General features: G+C 38.2%; 1 protein-coding gene across 3 annotated transcripts in view; it reads left to right on the top strand.

Moving 5' to 3' along the window:
- Positions 1 to 14,875, top strand: part of SHOC2 (SHOC2 leucine rich repeat scaffold protein) — a 66,230-nt gene extending 51,355 nt beyond the window's left edge. For all 3 annotated transcript variants that reach the window (XM_086616295.1, XM_086616296.1, XM_086616297.1), the window contains 6 exons: positions 4,543 to 4,673; positions 8,257 to 8,445; positions 9,737 to 9,859; positions 11,993 to 12,130; positions 12,537 to 12,654; positions 14,597 to 14,875. In XM_086616295.1, coding sequence (XP_086472421.1) covers positions 4,543 to 4,673; positions 8,257 to 8,445; positions 9,737 to 9,859; positions 11,993 to 12,130; positions 12,537 to 12,654; positions 14,597 to 14,805 — 908 coding nt within the window. In that variant the 3' untranslated portion in view covers positions 14,806 to 14,875. The remainder of the gene's footprint in view (positions 1 to 4,542; positions 4,674 to 8,256; positions 8,446 to 9,736; positions 9,860 to 11,992; positions 12,131 to 12,536; positions 12,655 to 14,596) is intronic.
- Positions 14,876 to 22,694: the final 7,819 nt, after the last annotated feature.

Below are 22,694 nucleotides of genomic sequence, written 5' to 3'. Positions count from 1 at the left end.
ATGCTGAGGTTCATATATATTTTAGATTATAATCTCATGGGGTTTTGATGTGCACAGCTCTTGTAAATCCAATTTGTGTTTTTAACATTATCTGCAGAAGAGTTTTCTCTAGTGAACAGATCTTAAATTGACCTGATACTTCTGATTTATTTAGGAGAAAGCAACTGATCCTGGTAGCAAACCAGCTTGATGAACTAAGTTATATAATCTAGACTAATTATTCCATGTTTTAGTAATGATGCAGTAATATTTCACACTAAGTAATGACCCTTCAATCCTCTGATAGCAAATTTGAAGAATTATTTTATCTAAGGGAGGGAAAGGAAATCTCAAAAGAAGAGAGCATTTGTCACTCCCTTTAGAAAGCACTGGTAGGACTTTGAATTAGTAATTTGAATTTCTTTATAGTATCAACATACCAGATCCTGTTTCTCTCCAAGTGGGGTATATCAGAAAAGCATCCAGTTTAAGCAGATATTTAAGGATTTCTTCCTCCATTGGTACTTTTAAAAATACAATGCTAAAGCCTCATTAAGCCCTAAGCTTATGCCAGGCCTAAGAAAGTCACTGAAAAATTGTTGTAGTTCTTCATTCAGCATGAACAGTCACTCTTGGGAATGAGGTTTCACACAATCACCTTGTTTCAGGTCCATTTTCTCACCAGCAAAGCATACTAGCACCCATCAGTCGCCTCCACTTTGCCCAGCTCTCAGGTTGGAAGCAATCTAAGTGCAGAATTCATAATTACTTCACTGGAGTGATTGCATGTCTCTTTCAGGGTTAGCTGTTTAATTTACAGAGAAACGAATGAAAAATTACTTGGAAGCATGCAAATTGTTGTGGTAAATGACATTAAATCCAGTTGGTGACTGGTCACAAGTGGTGTTCCTCAGGGCTCAGTTTTGAGACCAGTTCTGTTTAATATCTTTATCAACGATCTGGATGAAGGAGATTGAGTGAACCCTCAGTAAGTTTGCAGATGACACAAAGTTGGGTGGGAGTGTTGATCTGCTTGAGGACAGGAAGGCTCTACAGAGGGGTCTGGACAGACTGGATCAATGGGCCAAGGCCAATTTTATGAGGTTCAACAAGACTGTCAGGTCCTGCGTTGGGTCACCACAACATCATGCAACACTACAGCCTTGGGGAAGAGTGGCTGGAAAGCTGCCCAGTGGAAAAGGACCTGGGGGTGTTGGTCGACAGCCAGATGAATATGAGCTGGCAGTGTGTCCAGGTGGCCAAGGAGGCCAATAGTATCCTGGCATGAATCAGAAATAGTGTGGCCAGCAGGACTGGGGAAGTGATTGTCCTCCTGTACTGGGCACTGGTGAGGCCACGTCTCAAATACTGTGTTCAGTTTTGGGCCACTCACTACAAGAAAGACCTTGAGGTGCTGGAGCATGTCCAAAGAACGGGAACGAAGCTGGTGAAGGGTCTGGAGCACAAGTCTTATGAGGAGCGGCTGAGGGAACTGAGGTTGTTTAGCCTGGAGAAAAGGAGGCTGAGGATAGGCCTTATAACTGTCTACCTGAAAGGTGACTGTAGTGAGGTGGATGTTGGTCTTTTCTCCCGAATAACAAGTGATAGGACAAGAGGAAATGACCTCAAGTTGCACCAGGGGAGGTTTAGATTGGATATGAGGAAAAATTTCTTTACAAAAAAAGTTGTCAAGCATTGGAACAGGCTGCTCAGGGAAATGATGGAATCATCATCCCTGGAGGTGTTTCAAAGACACGTAGATGTGGTCCTTAGGGACATGGTTTAGTGGTGGACCTGTTAGTGTTAGGTTAACGGTTGGACTCCATCTTCAAGGTCTCTTCCAACCTAAATGATTCTATGATTCTATGAAATCCAGAAACATTAATTTAAATTCAGTTACTATGAAAGGAACTCTAAATAGATGGTTTAAATTAAATTCTTTATTAAAGGTACTTCAAAAGTACTAGTCAAAGAAAAAACAAGTGTTTGCCAATGTCAAAACAAAGGGGAGACTTTTAATCTAGTCTAGTGCTGTGTTTTCTGAATCATTGTACCTGCGAGGGTCTGGTTTAGAGGAACCACTGAGGTATGGCACTGGAACAAGTTGCCCAGAAAAGTTGTGGATGCCTCATCCCTGGAAGTGTTCAAGGCCAGGCTGGGTGAGGCTTTGAGTAATCTGATCTAGTGCAAGGTGTCCCTGCCCATGGCAGGGGAGTTGGAACTAGATGATGTTTAATGTTCGCTGCAACCCAAACCATTCTACAATTCCATGGTTTCAGGGACAGAAGTACAACTGCAAATGATCCTGATGACTGTCTGACTGCCTCGATCGTGATCAGTTGTTATCTTCCTCACCTTATTTCTTAGACTTAACCATGTCAGTGGAGTACCTAATATGGTACCATCTCAGAAACCGGTAGCTGAACTGGAGAAGATGGAGATGAGTGCAGGCACTGTGAAGCAGCTCAGTATATGAGTATCAGCTAGGCAATCCTGACCTCGGGGAGCTGTAAGTGGGATGGTTTTCATTTGTGCAATGCACGAGGTCTGCTGTTTAGCAACTCCTAACAATTTCTGTTATAAACTTGATGGTTGGAGGGTAGGCGAGGCCTGAGCACGTTAGCCAGCTGCCCAGTGGCTGGCCCATGGGCTGTGGAGGCAAATAATAACATAATTGTACTGGACACTAAATCTGACCTCCTCATGTTTAAAACTGTGAACATTCCTTTAAAAAAAAAAAGGGGTGTGTGTGTAAGTTTTAACATGCTGAGCAGAGGGAAGAGCTCTAAGGATCATCCTCTTTTCTGAAGAGGAGACTAAGATCTGGATTGTCCAGCACGTGACAATGAAAGCTGATAGCAGTTTCTCACCGTGATATGTTCACAATGAGGTGTGAATGTGAACTCTGCGGATGAAAAGATATCCAAGTCTTGTTGACACAAGACTAAATGGCAATAAATTGGCTGTGAATAAATTCTGTCTTGAAATGAGGTGGTCCATACTGCCTGCATCAGCTGGGTGCAGGATAGCCTTTCCAGGAGCAGTGGGAGAGGTGCCACTGATGAAGCTCCAGTTGAAATCTTGCTGCTTTTGTTGCAGTTTTCAGGAATAACTGTATTTAGTGCTATGATGTGTTAAACAGTCATAGGGAATGTTGGTACATGCAGGATGTGTCTTCTGTTATGCTTTTGCCTGCCTCTCCCCTGGAGGAGAAAGCTAACTAGTAGAGAAACAGTGATAAAGTTCTATTGGGATATGCTATTTATGATAAGAAAAAATTACTGGGAGCTGCTATTTATGCCTCCTTTCTGATAATGCCGTGAGGATAGCCAATGTGTGTTATTCTTTCCTGGAAAATTACGGTACGGTTTGACTCTCCTTAATGGCTGCCTTGTTTCATTTTTCTGAAATGCCATGTTGCTGGTAGGAATACAGCCATATACATACAACCTGTGCTCACAATCTGGGAATTGGCATAGTGATGTTGCATTGCTAAGCAACAGTTGGCATCATGCTGTCTGCTAGAGCCGTTCCCTGTTCATCCTCTTTGAGAGTGCCTGAAAAATCCAGATCAGCATCTAGTTCAAAGTTTAAGTAGTGAAAGAGATACGTTAAATCTTATGTTTCTTTTCTAATGCATCTTTCTCTTCATCGTACTGTTTGCCAATTGGCCTTTCAGTGAAGTTCAAGGTCTTATTACCTGCATGAGAGTCTAAATGCCCCAGCACCGTATAGTTCAAAGGCATCCTTAAGCGGTTGAATTTGATCTTCAGTACTTTAACAAGTACTGATGGTAAAGGTTGGAGCTAAAGGGAGCTTCAGATGGGAAATTTTCAAGTTGCAAGTTTTTCAAGAATTTTTTTTTCTGGCAGAAATACGTATCAACCAGGACTGTCAGCCTGGCAATATTCAATAAGATTTTTACATGCACTATTGTCCAGATTTTTGTGGGCTTCCTCCAGACTTTTCCTTCAGTATCATTCAGAAAATGTGGAAGGTTTGGTGTGGTTTTTTGTTTGCTTGGTTTTTGTTTTGTGTTTGGTTTGTTCCCCCCCCCCCCCCCCCCCCCCCGGCCCCGTCACTTTTTAAAGACTTTCTTGCTAAGGGTATTTTTCCCCCCTATAGAGGAAATTGTTTTGCCAGCACCTGAGCTATGTAATGTATAACCAAGTTCTGGTAATAAGAGTGTCATTGCATTTAATGATACTATCTGTAATTTAAAAAAGTTATTTTGGAGACATCTGGAGAATGATAGAGTTGTTTGTTGGTAGAAACATCAGGATAGAAGGACTTCTACAATAGAACATAAGCCTTGCTTGCTAACCGTATTATGCACAACTTCTGAAGAATATTTAATATGCACAATCTGTTTCTGCATGGTTGACTTCAGTGTTGTAAAACACTGTAATTTGTCTCTCTCCTGTTTTGGGATGATAGCTCCATTTCACCATGTGAAAAGTTTGAGGTACAAAGCCTGAGACAACAGAAGAATCAGAAGTCAAACCTTGTTCTGTTCCTTTATGTTAATCTAATGATTTATTAATACCTGTTTCCTACCTGTAGGAAATCTGTCCAGTCTAAGTCGTCTTGGCCTGAGGTACAATAGGCTGTCAGCAATTCCAAAGTCTTTAGCAAAATGCAGTGAACTTGATGAACTCAACCTGGAAAACAACAACATTTCTACTCTACCAGAGGTGAGAATTAGAGGGGGTGGATTTGGGAGGCAATGTTGTGGTAAGGTGTCAGTGTTTTGCAGAGGGATTTGAGCATGTGAAATTATTTCATGTTGCATCATAACTCTGCGGAATACCCTTTGTTTTAATTTACATGTGTGTAATGTGAAAAATTGCAATTTGGTATGTATTAGGTGTGTCTAACTAGTATAGAAGAACTGACATCATAAACTTCAGTCAAAAGTAGGAGCAATACATGTGATTGTATTTGCTGTCCTCAGTCTTTTCAGAAAACCTTAAATAAGGAGTCCAGGTTCCCACCATTCCAGCTAGGTAAGAGCTTCTCAGTGTTTCTGTTTCATGGAGGTAGGGAAGAAGTAGAAAAATGGGGCATCTCTTTCCTGTCTAACTGAGGCAAGAATAACCTTTAAGAGAATGGGTAAAGCTTGTCACAGCTACTTGGCCTCAGCATTCTCATTTTAATGTGAAAAAGTGGCACTGAGATATTGTCTGGCAACTCGTTGACACACCTACTGTCAGTTATAAAAAAAAAAAATTGCATAATTTTTCAGTTTCCAATGACTCAGAGGATCACGGGAGAGAGAGGAAGAGAAATCCATTTTCTTTTGATAGCTGCTGCACTTGAGTGTCTTTCTTTAGTCTCTTTCGCTTGAGGCTCGTTGTGGGACCAAGGAGAACGTACGCGTTTAGATGTTCTGGAGCCACCTTGTCAGTCTCTTCAAGTAACACGTTCCCTGAACAGAGTACTTTCTGCCTCTCCTCCCCAGAGCTATCAAAGTCTTAGTCCCCAGTGCGTCTGTACGTTTTTCTATACTCCTTCCCTAGAGTTCTCTGAAAGGTGCCCCTTTGGATTCCAGTTTCACAGTCCGGGATAGCTGCAGTAGTTGATTACAGACCAGTTTTTAAATACAGCTTTAATGTCTGCAGACTTTGAAACTATTTCAATTGTGGGTTATACCGTTCATCCTTATTTTCCTATTCTTAGTTTCTTGAGACTGATTTATTAGAGTAGCAGAGTGAGAGATGCTCAGCTGCATACTGCATACTTTTGGTGCTAGTAAACATTTGGAGAAAATGTTTGACTTGAAGCAGTAGTGCCTGGGCAGAATTGCTCCGATGACAGAAAAAAAAATCTGGTGTGATTGATTCTTATTTTGGATATTCCTTCCATTGCTTTAGAACTGTTTGGGGATGAAGGCTTCAGGGCACAACATAGAGTTTTATTCTGTTCTGTATTTTCCTAAGCTATTAAAAAAAAAAGTACAAATTATTAGTATCAAATAATTCAAAATGTATATAAAAAGTTATATATGAAGCTATTCATAGAAAAAAAACAAAATGCATTTGGAGTTACATAAAGTATTCATAATAACAAAGTGCAGTAACTACTTTTAAAACTAGGCAATGATGGACTGAAAACAGAGAATTTAATAAATGTTTGGGTAAAATTACCATTTCAGAAAATGCTGCTGACTGAAAGCCACTAGGCTGCTTTCAAGATGAGTGCTAAGCTAGCCCACCCCACCCAGACATATTATAGAAGCAACTATGGTATAATTACAAAAAGCTAATGTGAGGAATGATTACTTGCTTTAAAATATGTTCAGTCATAATAAAAACTCTTTGTGACTGTGCTGCTGCCTTCATGTATATTTGCCAACAATATGTTAACACTTAAGCTGCTACCTCGCAGAAGTGTATAGTTTATACTGTAATCTGTTTAAAGTAAAACATTCTGTGCTGTAATACAAAGAACTGTATTTGTAGAAGAAACTTCTGAATTTCAAAACATAGCTGAAGCTGTTGACACAATGCCTAATAAATATTTTATCTTAAAAGGATGGGCTGGGAGAAGGCAGCACTGCCACAGATCTCGTAGATATAAGAGCATTGTTCTCTTTGTACTGCCACAGCTCTCTTGCTTCCCTTCAAATGTGTTTAATTACTCTAGGCTATTAGAGTGTATTTGCTAACATATTTTTAATATTTTTTGTATGGAAGCAGACTTCAAAAATGGCTTTTTGAAATGCCAAGATCCATTTGAAGCAATAAAGCGTGTTTGTAACAGAGCTCAGGGACTGCCTAACCCTACGACAAAGAATATCTGTTAGTTAAAGTATGGCTAGAAGCAGTATTGCCTAATCAAAGATTATACTAGTTAATGATTAGGTTAAATTAATACTGATTTGAAGATCCATTCTTTTCTCTTTAGGGGGAAAATTGCTTCACGTACAATTCTGAGGGCATCTCAGCAAATATATTTCAGTGCTTGAAGTTTTAGCCATGACATGTAGGCAAGTCCCTATTTAATCCTGTTTTATTTGCAGTAATGTTAATGGACTATTTAGAAAAGTAGCCAAAGCTTTCCTAGTGAAAAGGCAAAGCCGTGTTCTTAAAGCTTTTACAGTGAATATAGCACTGAAATTGCAATCCAGAAATACTGACGTTGGGAATATAGTTGGAATCATTACTTTGTTTCTGCTCTTTCCTGATTGCAGATGTTGCATTATTTATGGTATGTAACACCATACATAAATCTCCAGTTTCTGTAATACTTAAGCAAATAAGGGTGAATTCAGGTTGGCATAGTAATAAGCAAAGGTGACACTTCAGTGGTAATTTAGATCTCATTATCCATCCCCGCAGTTCCAGCAACATGCTTGGCACATAACTAACAGATAAACTCTCAGATCCGCGCTGCTGAGATTTTTAGAATCTAATTAGATTGTGAAGTGAAATGAGACTCTGGATTCAATGGGCAACCATGGCTGCCCAGTTTAACTCCAGGCTTCTTGCTTTTTATTTCTTAAGGAGAAGAGTTGAAAAAAAAAAAAAAAAAAAAAAAGAGGAGAGAAGTGGAGTAATAGCTGTTTAGGAATATTTTGAAGACAGGAAAGGAAGGAAAAAAAAAAAGAGGGAATTTCCAAACCTTTGCCTTCCCATTCTTTTTCTCTGTCCTGCCTGGTTATCTGAAACTGTTACAGCCTAAAAGGAAACTTCTACCAGATGTGTTCACCTTATGGATTGTTATTACATTAAAAAGATTTGTACTGGAAGTATCAAAAACCAGTTTGAAGAATGGAGTGTGCAGTTGATACTGCATTGGCCCGGCTCTCAGCTTCCAGCAGGCATCGAAGTCGAGTGAGCTGCAGTTGGGTGACATTGGCCGGAGCTGGGACTGCTGTTGAGGATGGACATGCTGCAGACTGCGCCTACCAGCCACTGCCCCTGCACTCTTCGGAGCCACCGAGGCATAGCAATGTGTTATTAAAAAAATTCCTTTTGGAGGAGAAAAGAGTTACAAAATCTCCTAAACTTGCGCTTTTAAACGTGATATGTTTGCTTTCTTGTGGCTGGCACTATGTAAGAAGAAAGGGGGAAATAAGGTAAAGGCTGACAACTGTGAGTAGAGATTGTTGCTGATGGAAGTTTTATCAAATTTAACACTGGTTTGTGCATTGCAACACTTATTTAAGGGATGGACTTGAGGGAGGAAAACAGTTCTAATTAGACCCATGAGGGAAAAGAGATGTATTCAAATAAATCTGTCCTAAGTTCCTGGGTGGTTTTCTTCTCTCTACAGGGTCTTTTATCCAGCCTTGTCAAACTGACTAGTTTAACACTGGCCAGGAACTGCTTCCAGTCCTATCCCGTGGGTGGCCCGTCCCAGTTCTCCACAATCTACTCTCTCAATATGGAGCACAACCGCATCAATAAAATCCCTTTTGGAATTTTCTCTAGAGCTAAAGTATTAAGTAAGCTGAACATGAAGGTGAGGCACAGAAGCATGCTACTGTGTGTAAAATCAATGAGCAGCACTGTTTGCTGCTTCGTGAATTCTGGCAAACTTAATGATATAAGGAATGAATTTATGACGCTGAAGTGGCTGCTGCTGCTGTCACATATAGAAACAATACTGTATTAGTTTAAAAATGTACTATCGAGATGTTACTGATTTGTCTTTTTTTTCATTAGCTAAGCTTTTGTCACATTTGCTGAAGTTTGAACAATGACAACAAAGTTGGTTGCGAAGTTCTCATGAGACAAGCATGTAGAGTAGCTTATTTCTTTCCCCCTCTACTGTTACAGTTTAAACGGAAAAACAAAATTATGTAAAATATCTTTTTTGAGTATATTCTTTCAAAACCTAAGTTTGAAGACTTTTGGCAGTAGTTGTAAAGCACAGAAAAAGAAGCTTTAACTCTGTGCTTTGTACACTTAGAGTGAAGAGAACTAGGGAAAAGTGATGATGTTGTTCGTTGAATGGGTTTGCTTCAATTTCTTAAATTATTTTAAAAAATAATAAAATGTTTCAGCAGTATCTAAGCTCAGCTGTTGTTTTAGAATAACTTTTGGCACAAATGGATTCTCAATTTTAATTAAGACCATTTTTTGTCACATACCCATTTCTAACTTTGCGTGTTTACCAGGACTTTGTATGACCTGTGTTTTTTAGATTTTTTTTTTAGTGTCTTGTCTAGATCAAATTTTGTAGCTACAATTTGAGCAGTAAGATGTTCAGATTAATTTCAGGTGCTTTCACTCGGAGCCATTAAGGTATATTTCCTTTGTGGTGGTGTTTTCCCCCCCCCCCCCCTTTTTTTTGGTGTGTGTTTTGGTTTGTGTGTGTGAGGGTTTTATGCTGTCTTTTTTTTTTTTTTTCTTAAGCTAACACCATCTATTTTTAGGATTCCACTGTTGCTAATAGCACCTATGGTGAATTTTCTGTTCTCTCCCCTGTCCCCCTTCCACTGATTGTATTCAGCAAAGAAAGGACAAAAACAATTTTAATACCTAGGGCACATGAAATCTTGAGAATTATGTACTTCTAATTTTTCCACTTCAGTTCATATTAGTAACACAGAATCAATTCTGTAACTCTAGGTTGGAACTGCTTATTATGTTGAGGAATTTAAAAATTATTTGGCCAATTATCAACATTTTATTCTTCTGACTTTATCTACTGTTTTGTTATATTTGGTAAACAGTTTGTTTAATCTCTCGGATGCTATGCTGACTTCTTGCAAGTGCAGATGCTAAATGTGTGATATGTTAAATTACAGGACAATCAGCTGACCTCTCTCCCCTTGGACTTCGGGACTTGGACTAGTATGGTAGAACTGAACTTAGCGACTAATCAGCTCACAAAAATCCCTGAGGATGTATCTGGGCTTGTTTCTCTTGAGGTGAGAAGAGTATAAGCAAAGAGCCAAGTGAATCCATGCAAATAGGCATTCTCTACTTCAGCTTTCAGTAATATCACTTTTGGGTCAAATAAAGCCAAATAAATATGTGTATGTATGCTATTTAAATAGATGTGTTGCATCTGTTTATAGCTTTTGCCAACAGCTTTTCGAATGTTGTTCTTCAGGCTCTAGATGAGTGTCGTAGCACAAAGACTTAAGTACACATATATTTTTAACTATGTAGAAAGAAGATTTTTCTCAACAGAAAGTTACTGTTGTAAATTAAATGACACTGAACTCAGTTGGATTCCTGGAGAGGCCAGCATGGAAACAGCAGGGATCAGAAAAACGTATCGAAATGGTCTACAGCCAGAGGTGGCTTGAATGTAGTAGCACTGTGAACCTTGTAGGCAGCCGGGTGGGAATTCTCAGCCTTCGAGGGCCAAGAGCTCTTAGGTTGAAACCGTGAACTCAATCTGTTGTGTCCTCTAGTCCTGTTTCCCAAGGTGCTATCAGGATTGCCTTGGAGGGGCACAAAGATAGAGGTGTTTGTCTGGGCAGCTGAATGGACTTTGTGAGTTGCTGGGAAAAAATCTGTTCAAGTAGAATATCAAATGGCATATTTGAAATTGCAAATTTCCAGTGTGACTGCTGCTCTGAATAATTACTAATTCCTGTAGTTTAGGGCAAAAGTGATATGGCAGAGTAACAGCTATTTAGTAGCCCAGTTGCCTTTAAGTTAAGGCTGTGATTGATGTGATTGGGAAGTTAGTAACCTCTAACAACTGGATTTGCCAGTGGCCTGCCAGCTGCCGAAGCTGGAGAGCTGCACTGTCCACAGACCCATTAGCCCTATTTTTCTCTATAATTAAACAATCAAATACAAAGAACTATTTGGGCAGTGTTTACACAAAAGTGAAGGTTCCCACAGCAGTGTGAAGTCAGCTGCGTTGCATGTAGGTAATATTTTCTGTTCCTGCCTTTGTTTCTTGATACGCGATTAAAACGTTACTATTCTTAGTGTTCTGTGGGTATCGTAGCATATAAAGGAAGGCTGCTGAAATACTGCTTGTGCTAATGCTAAGATTTTGGCTTTTACTCGTTTTGATTTTCACTTTGATTTTTAGCCTCACTTTCTATTCTGTTCCTGCCTTTAGTGTTTCCCTGTTAAATGAAGCTAGTGAGAGCTGGGACTGGTAGGGGCCAGGCATTTGCAACCTTGGCTGGCTTAGCAGGGAGCTGTGCCTGGCTAGCATGAGGGTCCACACTGGATGCACTTTCACATTCTTGTGTTTCAATATGCCTTGTTAAATAACTAGATAATAGCATTGTTTAATTGGCAATGAATTACCCTACTGCTCACTGTGTTGTCATGAGGCTTGATTACTTCTAGGGACTGTTAGACTTCTCCAGAGGAAAAATAGTGTACTAGCGTAGACCCTGTTAACTTGCTTCTGGTATAATGAATAACTCTGTTAAATTACATTGCAAATAAGAATATTTTCCTTGAACCTTTTATCCTATTTTCCTAGGATATCTATAATTCAACTTAGAAAGGAGGAGAAAAACGAGAGGATAACACCCTGGTAGGGGAGGGGGTGTGACAGGAGACCATTTTGAAAAGCCAGTGGCTATCTACACAGTGTTCTGCTTAGGTGCCCTGGTCTGTATGTTTACTTGCTGCTGCTCCTAACCAAAGGGACGTAGGGAGAGGAGGAAATATTAGGCTTTTTAAGGAGGACTTGGCAAGCACAGCAAATAATGTAAAACATAGTTATGAGATAGCTATAAGGAAGGATAACAAAATGATAGGGAAGTTCAGGAGAAAATTGTTTTTCATTGGTCATTTGAAGAAATAAGGTGTTCTTTGTTTTTGTTCTGACTTTACTATTATGTAAAATAATATTTGAAATAATTCTGTCATAAATCTATGTATTTCTATCATTAAAGACTTTAAAAAAAATGATGTTGATCACTGATTTTATATTTTTTATCTTTTCGATTTGCTTCCATAATTTGAATGTAGGCTAATCTTGGGCTTCATTACTTGAAAATATAGAAAGATCCTATCTTAATAGCTATTTACTAATTGTGTTGCTGAAATTCTTTGTGTTGTTTTGGGGTTTTTTTTAGGTTCTTATCTTGTCAAACAATCTACTAAAGAAACTTCCCCATGGAATTGGAAATCTACGGAAACTCCGAGAGCTAGATCTAGAGGAAAACAAACTGGAATCCTTGCCAAATGAAATAGCTTACCTCAAGGATCTTCAGGTGAAACAATAATGGCCTGAGATAAACATCTTGCGTCCTTTATTTACACCATCTTGATTTAATTACAGCTAGTTTGATGAGGGAAACTATTTGGGGCCGGACATAGAATCAAAAGTCCTGAGTCTCGCACAACTTCATCCACAATCTGTCCTCACTTATTCTTCCCCAGATGGATCAGTTAATATCGAACAAACAAATTTTGAAGAGTTTAACTGTTGTACCATGAGTATAACACTGCTACAGGAATAGCCTCTGGTTTCAGTCATGTTCATGAAAGCTTTTCCATTTAGGCACGTTTTGCTATGCACTAGTAAACCCCTCAGTCTATCAGTTATATATCTTGTTACTTGCTGTCATTCGAAGCAGAATTTAAATTAATTTTTTAAAATGTGTTTTTTTCCCTTAGAAATTGGTTCTGACTAATAATCAGTTGACCACCCTTCCCAGAGGTATTGGTCACCTTACCAATCTCACGCACCTTGGGCTTGGAGAGAATCTTCTCACACACCTTCCTGAGGAAATTGGTAAGATCCCTTTTTCTGATTTTATGCAGTGTGCCTGAGCCAAAGCAGTTACTGACACAGAAGATAGGCCTATAGTATGCTCATAAGTAGAGGCCACAAAATTCACGTGAATCTTCTAGATATACACGACCTGATATGAAGCATGCGCCACAGGAACAGCACTATATAGGGTATGATCTTTATCTTGCTGAACTGTAGTGAAACAAATGGTCTAGCTTTTTTCAGTTCTTCTGCAGAAAACCTCTGAACACACGCTAACCTGGAATAGTGAGATTCCTTTTCTTTCCAAATTCTCCCACGAGTTGTGTGTTATCAGTCACACAACTTCATAAACCTATTCGCGGGGGGAGGTCTGTGTCAGAAAGCAAATGCACTGATCCTACCGTAATTCAATGGTGTAGACAAAACCTTGTGTAAGGTGTAGACAGCTGAAGCAAACGTTTCTGCTGATAGTCCCTCTGCATACACTTCTGTTTGTAGACCACCATGTTATTTTTCACCTTGATGAGATGAGAAAAGGAAGTGAACAGGAGGAAATCTACAGAAAGAGAGGAATAGGATTGTTTTTGTCTTGAGACATCCAGAGTAAATGAGATTCAGAACATCCGAAACTGTGAGCCCTCATTTCTTTAGTAGTCGGTCACAGGTACCTCCAGATTGTGATTCTGATCAGATCACTTAAGTTAAAATCTTAAAGTTCGAGCTCATTATGGGAGAAAAAATTATGGGAGAAGCTACACAAAGCAAAACGTGGTCAGAGACAGTGATGTGCAGATGGAGAAGGCTGGGACACAGTCTGTCTCTCCCAGCATCTTTAGTGAAGAGCCGTTACAGCTTTTGCTTGTATTACATGTGCCTCAGTGTGAGAAGGGCCTAAACCAATCTAAATCTGGCACTTCGTAATTTAGTTCGTAGGTTAGTGGAGAGAGTTTGGATACTGTGGAAATGAGCTACAGAATTAAAGTATGTAAGTAAACTTGAAATACTATTATAGGAGTACAGTTTGGTTATTAGAGCCGGTTGTCGTAACAGAGTAGAGAATATTTTAACTACTTTCAGATGTGACTGCTTCACCTAAATTTGTCAGCTATTTCCCATTATTTCTTAGCCTTTCCTTTTTGTTGGTTCTCCATGCTTTGAGCCGTGGCTACTGCTTGCTCTTGTGAAAGATGAAATAGTCTATTTATGTTATAGGAGACGTTTATGGTATATTAGATTGGAAAATGGGGAATGTTTTGGGCAGGACTTGTACGTTTGGAGTGTATTTCGAAGATGTGGAATAATTTTGATATTTGATTGCTGTGGAGGAATGATAGTCTTAAGAAAAAAGAAATTAGTCCTTTTTCCGTCTTCTAGTTAATCTATGTTGCAGTATCTCTCATAGAGGCAGGTTATAAAATTTGAATTCAGAAGGAATTTTTCACATGGATTTGTTTCATTTAATAAATTCACTGCTGTGCAGAGATTTCTTCTGCTTTCTTCCTGTGGCGCGTTACAGTTACAGCTTCTGGTCTTTAATTGTATGGGTTCTAATTAAAAAAAAAGGTATAGCATAGATATTTTTATAGAGATAATACATACTGTATGGTATAAACATTTTCTAGACCCTTCTAACTAGATAGCTATTCAATGTTGCCTGCAATTGCAAAGCACTTGGCTGAACAGTTACAGTGAAGTCCTCTTCAGTTCTCGTATTCTGTGTATTCTCAATTAAGTTGCTATCTAAAGGAGATGTAGTAATGGATATTTTTACAGGCAAACTAAAACAAATTGGTTCTTGCATAAGTTCCAGTGCTTGAAAACAGGAGTTTAGGTGAGTCATTGACTCTAGATTCTACATAGTAAAGAATCTTCAAGTGGACTTAGAACTTCTGTCTAAAAGTTATAAACTGCATAAATGAAAAAAACACCCCACTACTTTGTATTATTTTGTTTTAACCAGGTACACTGGAGAATCTGGAAGAACTGTATTTGAATGACAACCCCAATCTGCACAGCCTTCCCTTTGAGCTGGCTCTTTGCAGCAAACTGTCAATAATGAGTATTGAGAACTGCCCGCTCAGCCACCTTCCACCTCAGATTGTTGCAGGAGGACCCTCCTTCATCATTCAGTTCCTAAAAATGCAGGGACCATATCGTGCCATGGTCTGATGCTAATCGGATTGTCCAATACACTGTACAAAATACAAACTGCATTAATGTTGTAATTGTCTGTTTATGTATATATAATATAATATAATATGTCATTTATATTATATTATATATATATACAATATATAAATAATATAAAAGGCAAATTTAAGACTGCATTATGTGTTTCTGCTAATAGAGGAATCATAGCCATTTAGATTTTTTTATTCTGTAAAAATGCTTGTCTAAGTTTTCTTTGCTGAATTTGATGGAAGCTGTCTGAATAATCTGGAAATGCCAGTTCATTTAAAGCAATTGCCAATGAACTCAAAGTTTAAATTTAAGGGACAAAAATAGTTTTGCTTAGATTTACTTTCAGTTAAGAGAAATGTATAACCTTTATATAATGAACTTTTCTGTTTTCTTCCCTTTTTTTTTTTTGTGTCAAAACCTGAAAGGGTTATGTGTCCTGAGGTTGGGATTTTCTTTTAACTTATTTTGAGATTTGAAGCAAATGGTGTTTTTATATTGTTTACAGTCAGAGTAAATCACTGGATTTTATTTTATTCTGATTTGCTCTGTTTTAATCAATCATATCTAGAATTTATATGCCTCTGCTGATGAATTTTTATCAACCAGTTTGTATACTAAAAACATATACTCATCAGAACAACTGGCAGGTGAAAAGGATGCAGTCAAAACAAAAGAAAAAGAAAAGAAAAAAAAAAAGCTTGAATTCCTTTAAGTCTTGCTTCCCTAAGTTATCAGTTGCAGGCATAACATATCTGAACTGAGCCTTTTGCGGTTGGTCTTTTCTAGCACAAGCAAACCTTTTCAGATTGGTAAAAACGTTGAGTATACTCAGTGAAAAGCGGTTTTCATTTTGTGAAGTAGCAAGTTCATGAGGTCTAACAGTACAGTTAAGTGGCAAGGAAATAATATATATGTACATTTTTATTATAATGTTGAGTCATAAACTACAACAGGCAGTTTTAAGGATTCCTTATAGTCCTTGTACAATAAATGAATGTGTCTTACTTTTAAACACTGCAATATATGTAAGTTTTAAGGTTGGTTAACAATGTACTATGGTTTTATATCTTGACTTGCCTTGTACCTCCTTCCATTACGGAACTTCTGTGTCCAAGCACAATATCTTCACACTGTGCTGTTTTGCTGCTGAACTAAATGCACTTTTCCCCACAGCTGGGGCACTTGCTTCAAAATATTCAGTTCAGTATCTTGATTATTCTTTTTTAACTTCATCCTATCTGTTTCAGTATTAAACCGATCTGTTAAAAAAGAGGCACCTTTTTCATTTGTGCGTAGATGTTGGTAGCTCAAGACAAACACTGTTAAGTAGTGGACATGCAGTTTTATCATGACTTCCTTGGTTGTTGAAAAGGCAGAAGATGCTTCAGGGAGATTTACGCTATTGCTGCACTTGGGCCAGTTGTCCCTTTTCAGGAGGTAGGAACTCAAGGTGTTTGGATTCCACGGTTACTCAAGAACTGTCCGGTTTGTACTCATTGGAATTGCTGCTGGGGTAGTGTGACTTAGAGAACTGTACCTTTTGAGCCAAATCAAATCAACCTATGCCATGGGAAATTATTTCACATGCAGAAGTTTGGGTAATGTTATTTCTGGCTTTCAGGCATGCTTACTTAGATGTATTGCCTTGATCTGTTTGCATTCTGTTTTGTCCTTTTCATTAACAAGGAGTAAGTTTAAATGGAAGGCAGGTGGAGATATAAAACCTTAGAGGGCTTAAACATGCTGTAAAACTATTGTAGATGTCACTGGATTTTACTAAGTAATGTTCTGTTCTTTCTCACACACTCTGTCTCTCTGTTGTCTCCCCCCCCTCTTTTTTTTTTTTTTTTCTTTACATCTACTGTAGCTTTTCAGTTTAGACTTTAGTTTATAAAAGGCTAGTTTCTTACAGTTCTGCCTGAAGTTAATCTTTCTCGGCATTAAGATGTTAAAATATGAAGATGCTGAAATGCTTAGTATCAAGACTGTAATCTAACTTCGGAATATACTGCTAAATCCATATTTGTGCCCTCAGGTTGCTAGGGGAAATTAATATGGTTACTTAAAACAAAAGTGGCGACCCCCTGTGTTTTCAGGCATCTTGGTCTCATTCCTTGTCTGCTCCTCAATCCCATTTTTATAAGAGTTGATGGGATTGAGTTTGTTTAGTTTGTAAATATGTTGATTATTCACCTTGTTAAGGTACATGGTTAATGACTGTATGATTGAAGCTGACCCTCTCACATAAATTCTTGTGGAGAAGTTGGCTACCAAAATAGTACTCGTTACACTCGCTTAAAAACAAACTATTCTTTTCATTACACTTACAGGAATAAATAAAGCTATGTTTTAATTCATTATTATATTAAAAACAGGATATTTTTCCAAACTATCTTTGTACTAGTATGGTTGTTGCAAGTGCCAGATAATCCCTGGTTTTGGAGTTTAATTTTATACATTCTGAGGTGCACGCTTATTTTTTCAGTGTCTCAAGAGAGATTTGAATAAAAGCAGTGTGAGAGAAGTTCTGGTACAGGAGAAATCAACTCAGAAGAATTTGAAAATTTCTTTAACATTATCCGAAAGTTTAAGTATTAAATGTGTGACATGGATTTGGAATAGATGCATATAAATCTATGCAAGTATATACATGGATTTATATCCAAATCTGTGCATAGATCCATATAAATCCAGCTGTTTTGATCATTCAAAACAGTCTTACATCCTGACGTAACAGACTTTTGCATTTCCCAGGATGCTGGATTGTTAACTGGTGCAGTTTCTAAGTTTGTATTTAATGCCTGATGACATTCAGTTGGACACACGTGCTTGCTTATTAAGAATTCTGTTTGGCCTAATCAGTTAAAGCATGAATGGAAAGAACTTCATCCTGACAAGTGTATGTACATGTACATACACATATGTATATGTGTATCTATATATGTATGAAAGCATTGACAAGGTGGAGAAATTAATTTTTTTACAGCATCTTTGAAAAGAAGATGGAGAAACAGGTGATTCCCAGATACTTGTATTAAATCTTTATCCCCCTTGCCATACTGGGGAAAAAATATTTAGAAGGGTTATTGAAAAGTGTGACAATCTTTACTTTAGTTGAAAATCATTACCTTGATTGCTTGCCCGTAGACAAAATATCAATTTTGTATGTGTCTGTGCCTATGCACATAAGAATATGTACATATACACATGCCCCATAAAGACACTATCGTGAATCATGCCTTGATTTAACAAGCTAAATTACTGTACTATAGACTACATAGTTTTATGGAAGTCTGGTAAGGTGTAAAGCAGACTAGAGATTTGTTAAATAATGAGAAGAAGGAATAATTGCTGTTGTGACTCATGTTGGTCACATCATGTATTTAAATTTACTGAATAGAAAGTTGTTTGGTAATTCTTTGCAAAAATATTTTCTTTAGCATAAACCCATTAAAGTTCTGTCTCTGGCTGTCCCCTATTTAAGTTCATCACCAAAGTTTCCTAGTATAATTGCAGTGCAAATGCTGCTTGTAAAGTTGGGTCACATAGTTGTGTAATTGGCACTTTTCCGTTTGCCAGATGCTATTGGAAACTTAGAAATTCATACACTCTTTTTAGAAAGAGATTTGGGTTGTAGAATATTTGCTTCAGTGCCTCTCTTGGATTTAGGTTTTCTCTGCAGTTTTGTCCATCTTTTGCTAATGTTGGGTGAGAAAGTGCATGTTCAGACTTCTTGAAGGTAGTGTTTGCTCATGTACATGATTTAGTAAATTAGTACTCCAACTATCTAGCTGGTTAGCGCTTAAACCCATTGTGGCACCTGGAATTCAAGTATCATCTTTAATCCTGGGAGTTTGACAAATACCTTTTATTTAACAATTAGAAAACTTTGACAGATTATTTTTTCCTTTTTTTAAAAAAAAAAAAGAAACAAAAAACCCAACCAAACCAAAAAATAGATTAAATTTCTGAATCAGTACAAGCCTGTATCAGGGGAGTCTTCATATCTGAATGCAACTAAGAATTTTCATATAGTCAGTGTCACACCTGGGTCGTATTGAATCGGCATGCCAGAATAGCTTCTAATTAGAAATTCGAAATGTGCTGTTGGCAGTAATTTGCACAACATGAACTTCAAGGCACAGTAAGGACAATTGCAAACAAATGATAATATCTACAAATGTTTTTTGTTTTTACGTTGGCGAAGATCAGAAAATTATGTTTATTATTCTGAGTTTAGGTCTTAACCAGGGCTGCACAGGACTCTTGCTGTGGAAAATACCAGACCACACTAATTTTGTGGTTAAAAGCTAAACAAGAGTGTAAACAGTCTACAAAAATGTACTTTTAATCTGAATTATTGTAATGTTGATTGTTATGTCTATATAAAAGATTGCCTTGCTTTTTTATAAGAGTCATTCTGTATCAATGCATTCATTATAAATAGTATATTTGTAAATAAGCTGCCACTGAGTCTTTTGAACGTTTTCTAGTATTTCTAGTCTAACATTAACTTGTATGTAAGTCATACTTTGCAGTGTCCCGAATTATCAAGAACTGCTTTCTCACTGTATACTCGTCACTCTTCAAAAGACTTTTTTTTTTTCCAAGTAAAATACAGATTTTCATGTAGAGCAATTACAGAAAACTTCAAAAGTTGCATGTAAGTAACTGCTTTACTCAGAGTCATGTAGATTGGACACCTTTTATAAAGCAAAAGTTGGTAAAATCTTTTACTTTCATTTTGTTATAGTACAGTAGGGCATATAGTAAAAAAAAAAAAAAGGAAAACACCTTTCTGTCTGAAAGGGAAAATAAATCTTTAGTGCAAAATGCATTTCAACAACAACAAAATTAAAGTAGGTATAGAATTCTGGTGCCTAAAAGACAAATTCTGGCATTTAAACTTCTGGATGAAAGGCAATACTGCCAAGCTGACATGACAGCTCTGAACCCATGTCTTTTAACTCCGTAGAGTTCATTACTATAGATACTGTTTCAAGAAGGTCTTGCTTGCATCATGTCCTACAAACAAAATAAAGCTAATATCCCTTGAAATAAGACTAGAAAGGCCTCAGCAATGCAGATACGATGATAATGGTGAGGGCACCGGTGTACTTGCTGTGGCTGATCGCTTTAAAACCCTGGAGTGGGTTCTCATATAGTCTGCAGCAGTCACTCCTGCAATAATCTGAGTGCCAGATCTTGCATCAGATCTCTGCTGCTTAAAATCGGTAGAGGGTCTGATCAAACTGCCTAAAGGCCTGTCTTTGAGTTGAGTCGATCCCTGTTTCTGTAAGTAATCCAGCAATCCTGAAACAACCTAAGGAACTGGCCAGTCTCGTCGCAAGAGTGGCTGTCCTGTGCCAAGATGTTGGACCACGTACCATCCCTCCCCTGTCCGACAGGGCTGGGTGGCAAATATGTACGGAACTTAACGGGGACATGCAGTTCCTCTGGCATACTGTTCCAGTCCTCACCAACCACAGTTCGAAGGGCTTGCGAAAAAGAAACAGCATGTGCACCACTGCATTCAGTAGCCCTTGATAGATTAGGCAAATTCACAGAAGAAAGTGCTTTCTTTTTCTTTTCTTTTTTTAATTCTCAATCTATTTGTATTTCTGACCTCTGCAACATCCTGCGTTCTAATAATTCTACATCTAATAATTCTACAATATAATTATGTGCTGGGTGAAAAAGTACTTCCTTTTGTTTGTTTCGAACCGCACCACCTTATTTCATTTGGTGACTCGTAGTTCTTATATTCTGAGAAATTTATGAACAGTCTTTTTCCTGTTCATCTGCTTTTTACTGCTCTTGAGAGTTTTTTTCGTAAATGGCAATGTTTTTTCTCCAAGTCAGAGTTCTAGTTTTTTAGCTTCTCTTCAAACAAAACCTCCTCCATTCTTTTGCCTTTCTCCATCGTTTTCTAGTCCCAGCTCTAATTCTTTTTCCTAATTCATGGCCTTTAGCAAGCTCTTTTGTTCTTTGTGTGCTTCTAGTTTGTGAAATAAAAGTACAGCTCTGTTACGAAAATCGAAGCTGAGTGGGCGATAAAGTTTAGTGCTAAACTCCAGTGGGGAATAATCCCACTAGTCAATGATCAGATTGGGGTTTAGACTTCAGATGCAAGCCACCCACTGCAGTAATGAATCGTTTCCTCTGCTTAGCTGTGACTGACTTTCATCATCTCTTGCAACTAGGCATGAGAAACAAAATTAATACTGAATTTTACATAAGTGTGCTGACTTAAATAATGCCAGGATTTAAAATACTTTGTTCATGCTAGTAAGAAGGCATAGTTTTGGAAGGTGTGACTTTTGAATATTTCAGCCGGCCTTTTTAAACTGTCAAAGCTCAACGTTTTCTGAAAATATTAGGAAATTTCTAGTGGTGGTGTTTCTTTGGAAGAGAAGTTGGAGACCAACAGTGCACCGGTGCAGTTTTTATTTTCTTCTTTGAAGCCTTTGCAGAAAGCCGTGTAAGAAATTCCTTTTTCTTTTTTTTCTTTTTTAAAGAGAAGAAAAAGCAATTTCCCCAGCCTCAGTAGCATCCTGCTGCTAATCGGTGTCAGCCAGGCAGCGCTCGGCAGCCACCGGGCCTGGGGGGATCTCGCCAGCCATGACCACTTTCTGTTCAAATGATTGAAGCGCACATCCACAGATGAGCCTGGCCTTCGGAAGAACAATGCGTCTTGGATCTAACTGAGTGAAAAGTGAAGAAAACGTCCTAAAGGCTGTGTTCAAGGCCTCAGAAACGTGCAGGCGGTGTCTTGGGTGACTGGTCACTGAAGCAAACTGATTATATGTTTGTGTAATTAATCCAGTCTATGTGCTTCAGGATACTCAGTCTCCCGATGCTGCTCCCCAGTGACAGGTCCTAATTTCCATTGGTAAGAAGTTGCGGATTTAGGTACCTACTGTATGTTTAAGTGTTTAGTGTGCAAATACTGTACAAAATCTGGATGCCGGGCAGCTTTATAGATTGTAGCTGGTGCTTTGAACTGGGTGTGGTGGCAGTAGCAAAAAAAAAAAAAAAAGGTGTTAAAGGGCTGGAGATGGTTAGCTGTGATACAATTAGAAGAGGCTGAGCGCCTTGAAAGCTAATTTGTTTTGTTTTTGCAAGCCATCCCTGTCAAATAAAATACATCATCTCTTCATACAAGCCTTGCCTCGCTTAGGATTGTAAGAGTGGGAGATAATTTGATTACCAAGATCAAATGATGATGTTTTAAAGGAGGAGCCATCTGGAGTATTTGAGTGAGCAGCTGGCAGCCTGGGCTGCACAGTTAATGATCTGACTGTATGCCTTGCAACTATTTTTTCCACTGCAAAACCTTTTAAGAGTCTTTAGAGATCAATCTACACCACTGCCTCTGAGTAAGATGCTATCTGCAAAATTGCACACAAGTGTTCCCTTTCAAAAGCTCTTTCCACAACACCCTCTTTTTCCTTTCTATTGGTAAAGTATTTCTTTGTTAAGACTCATAACGAATCCTGAGTTTGCTGTAGTTTGGTAGTTGCTTCGCTTGACCTAGTAGTAGCTGGTTTGCTTTTGTCCTGCATTATTACAGCTGTGCTGCCTGAAGTGATTTCCAAACTTCATGTGGCTGGTTTTAATGGAATATATTTTTCCATTAAAATCTTAAAATGTTGTTTGAAAACAGCCATGGTAAGAATAACGCAGTAAAACTCTTCTTTCTATATGACCCAAGTTTTTTGGATGCCCTTCAGCTTTTTTGGTCCTTGCCAAGTATGTTCGCTGAGTGGGAAGTTACAACTGAGAAGTCTGAAATCATCTCTCCTCGCCAGCATAGCAGAGGGCAACACGTTCAGTTAGGTAAGGAGCTTCTGGTCAGCGAGGCAGCTCTGATTTTG

The sequence above is a fragment of the Tauraco erythrolophus genome, chromosome 9 (genome assembly GCF_009769465.1).
Source record: "Tauraco erythrolophus isolate bTauEry1 chromosome 9, bTauEry1.pri, whole genome shotgun sequence".
NCBI classification, from domain to species: domain Eukaryota; kingdom Metazoa; phylum Chordata; class Aves; order Musophagiformes; family Musophagidae; genus Tauraco; species Tauraco erythrolophus.
The sequence above is the reverse complement of the archived record's forward strand: the minus strand, read 5'-3'. Positions and strand labels throughout refer to the sequence as shown.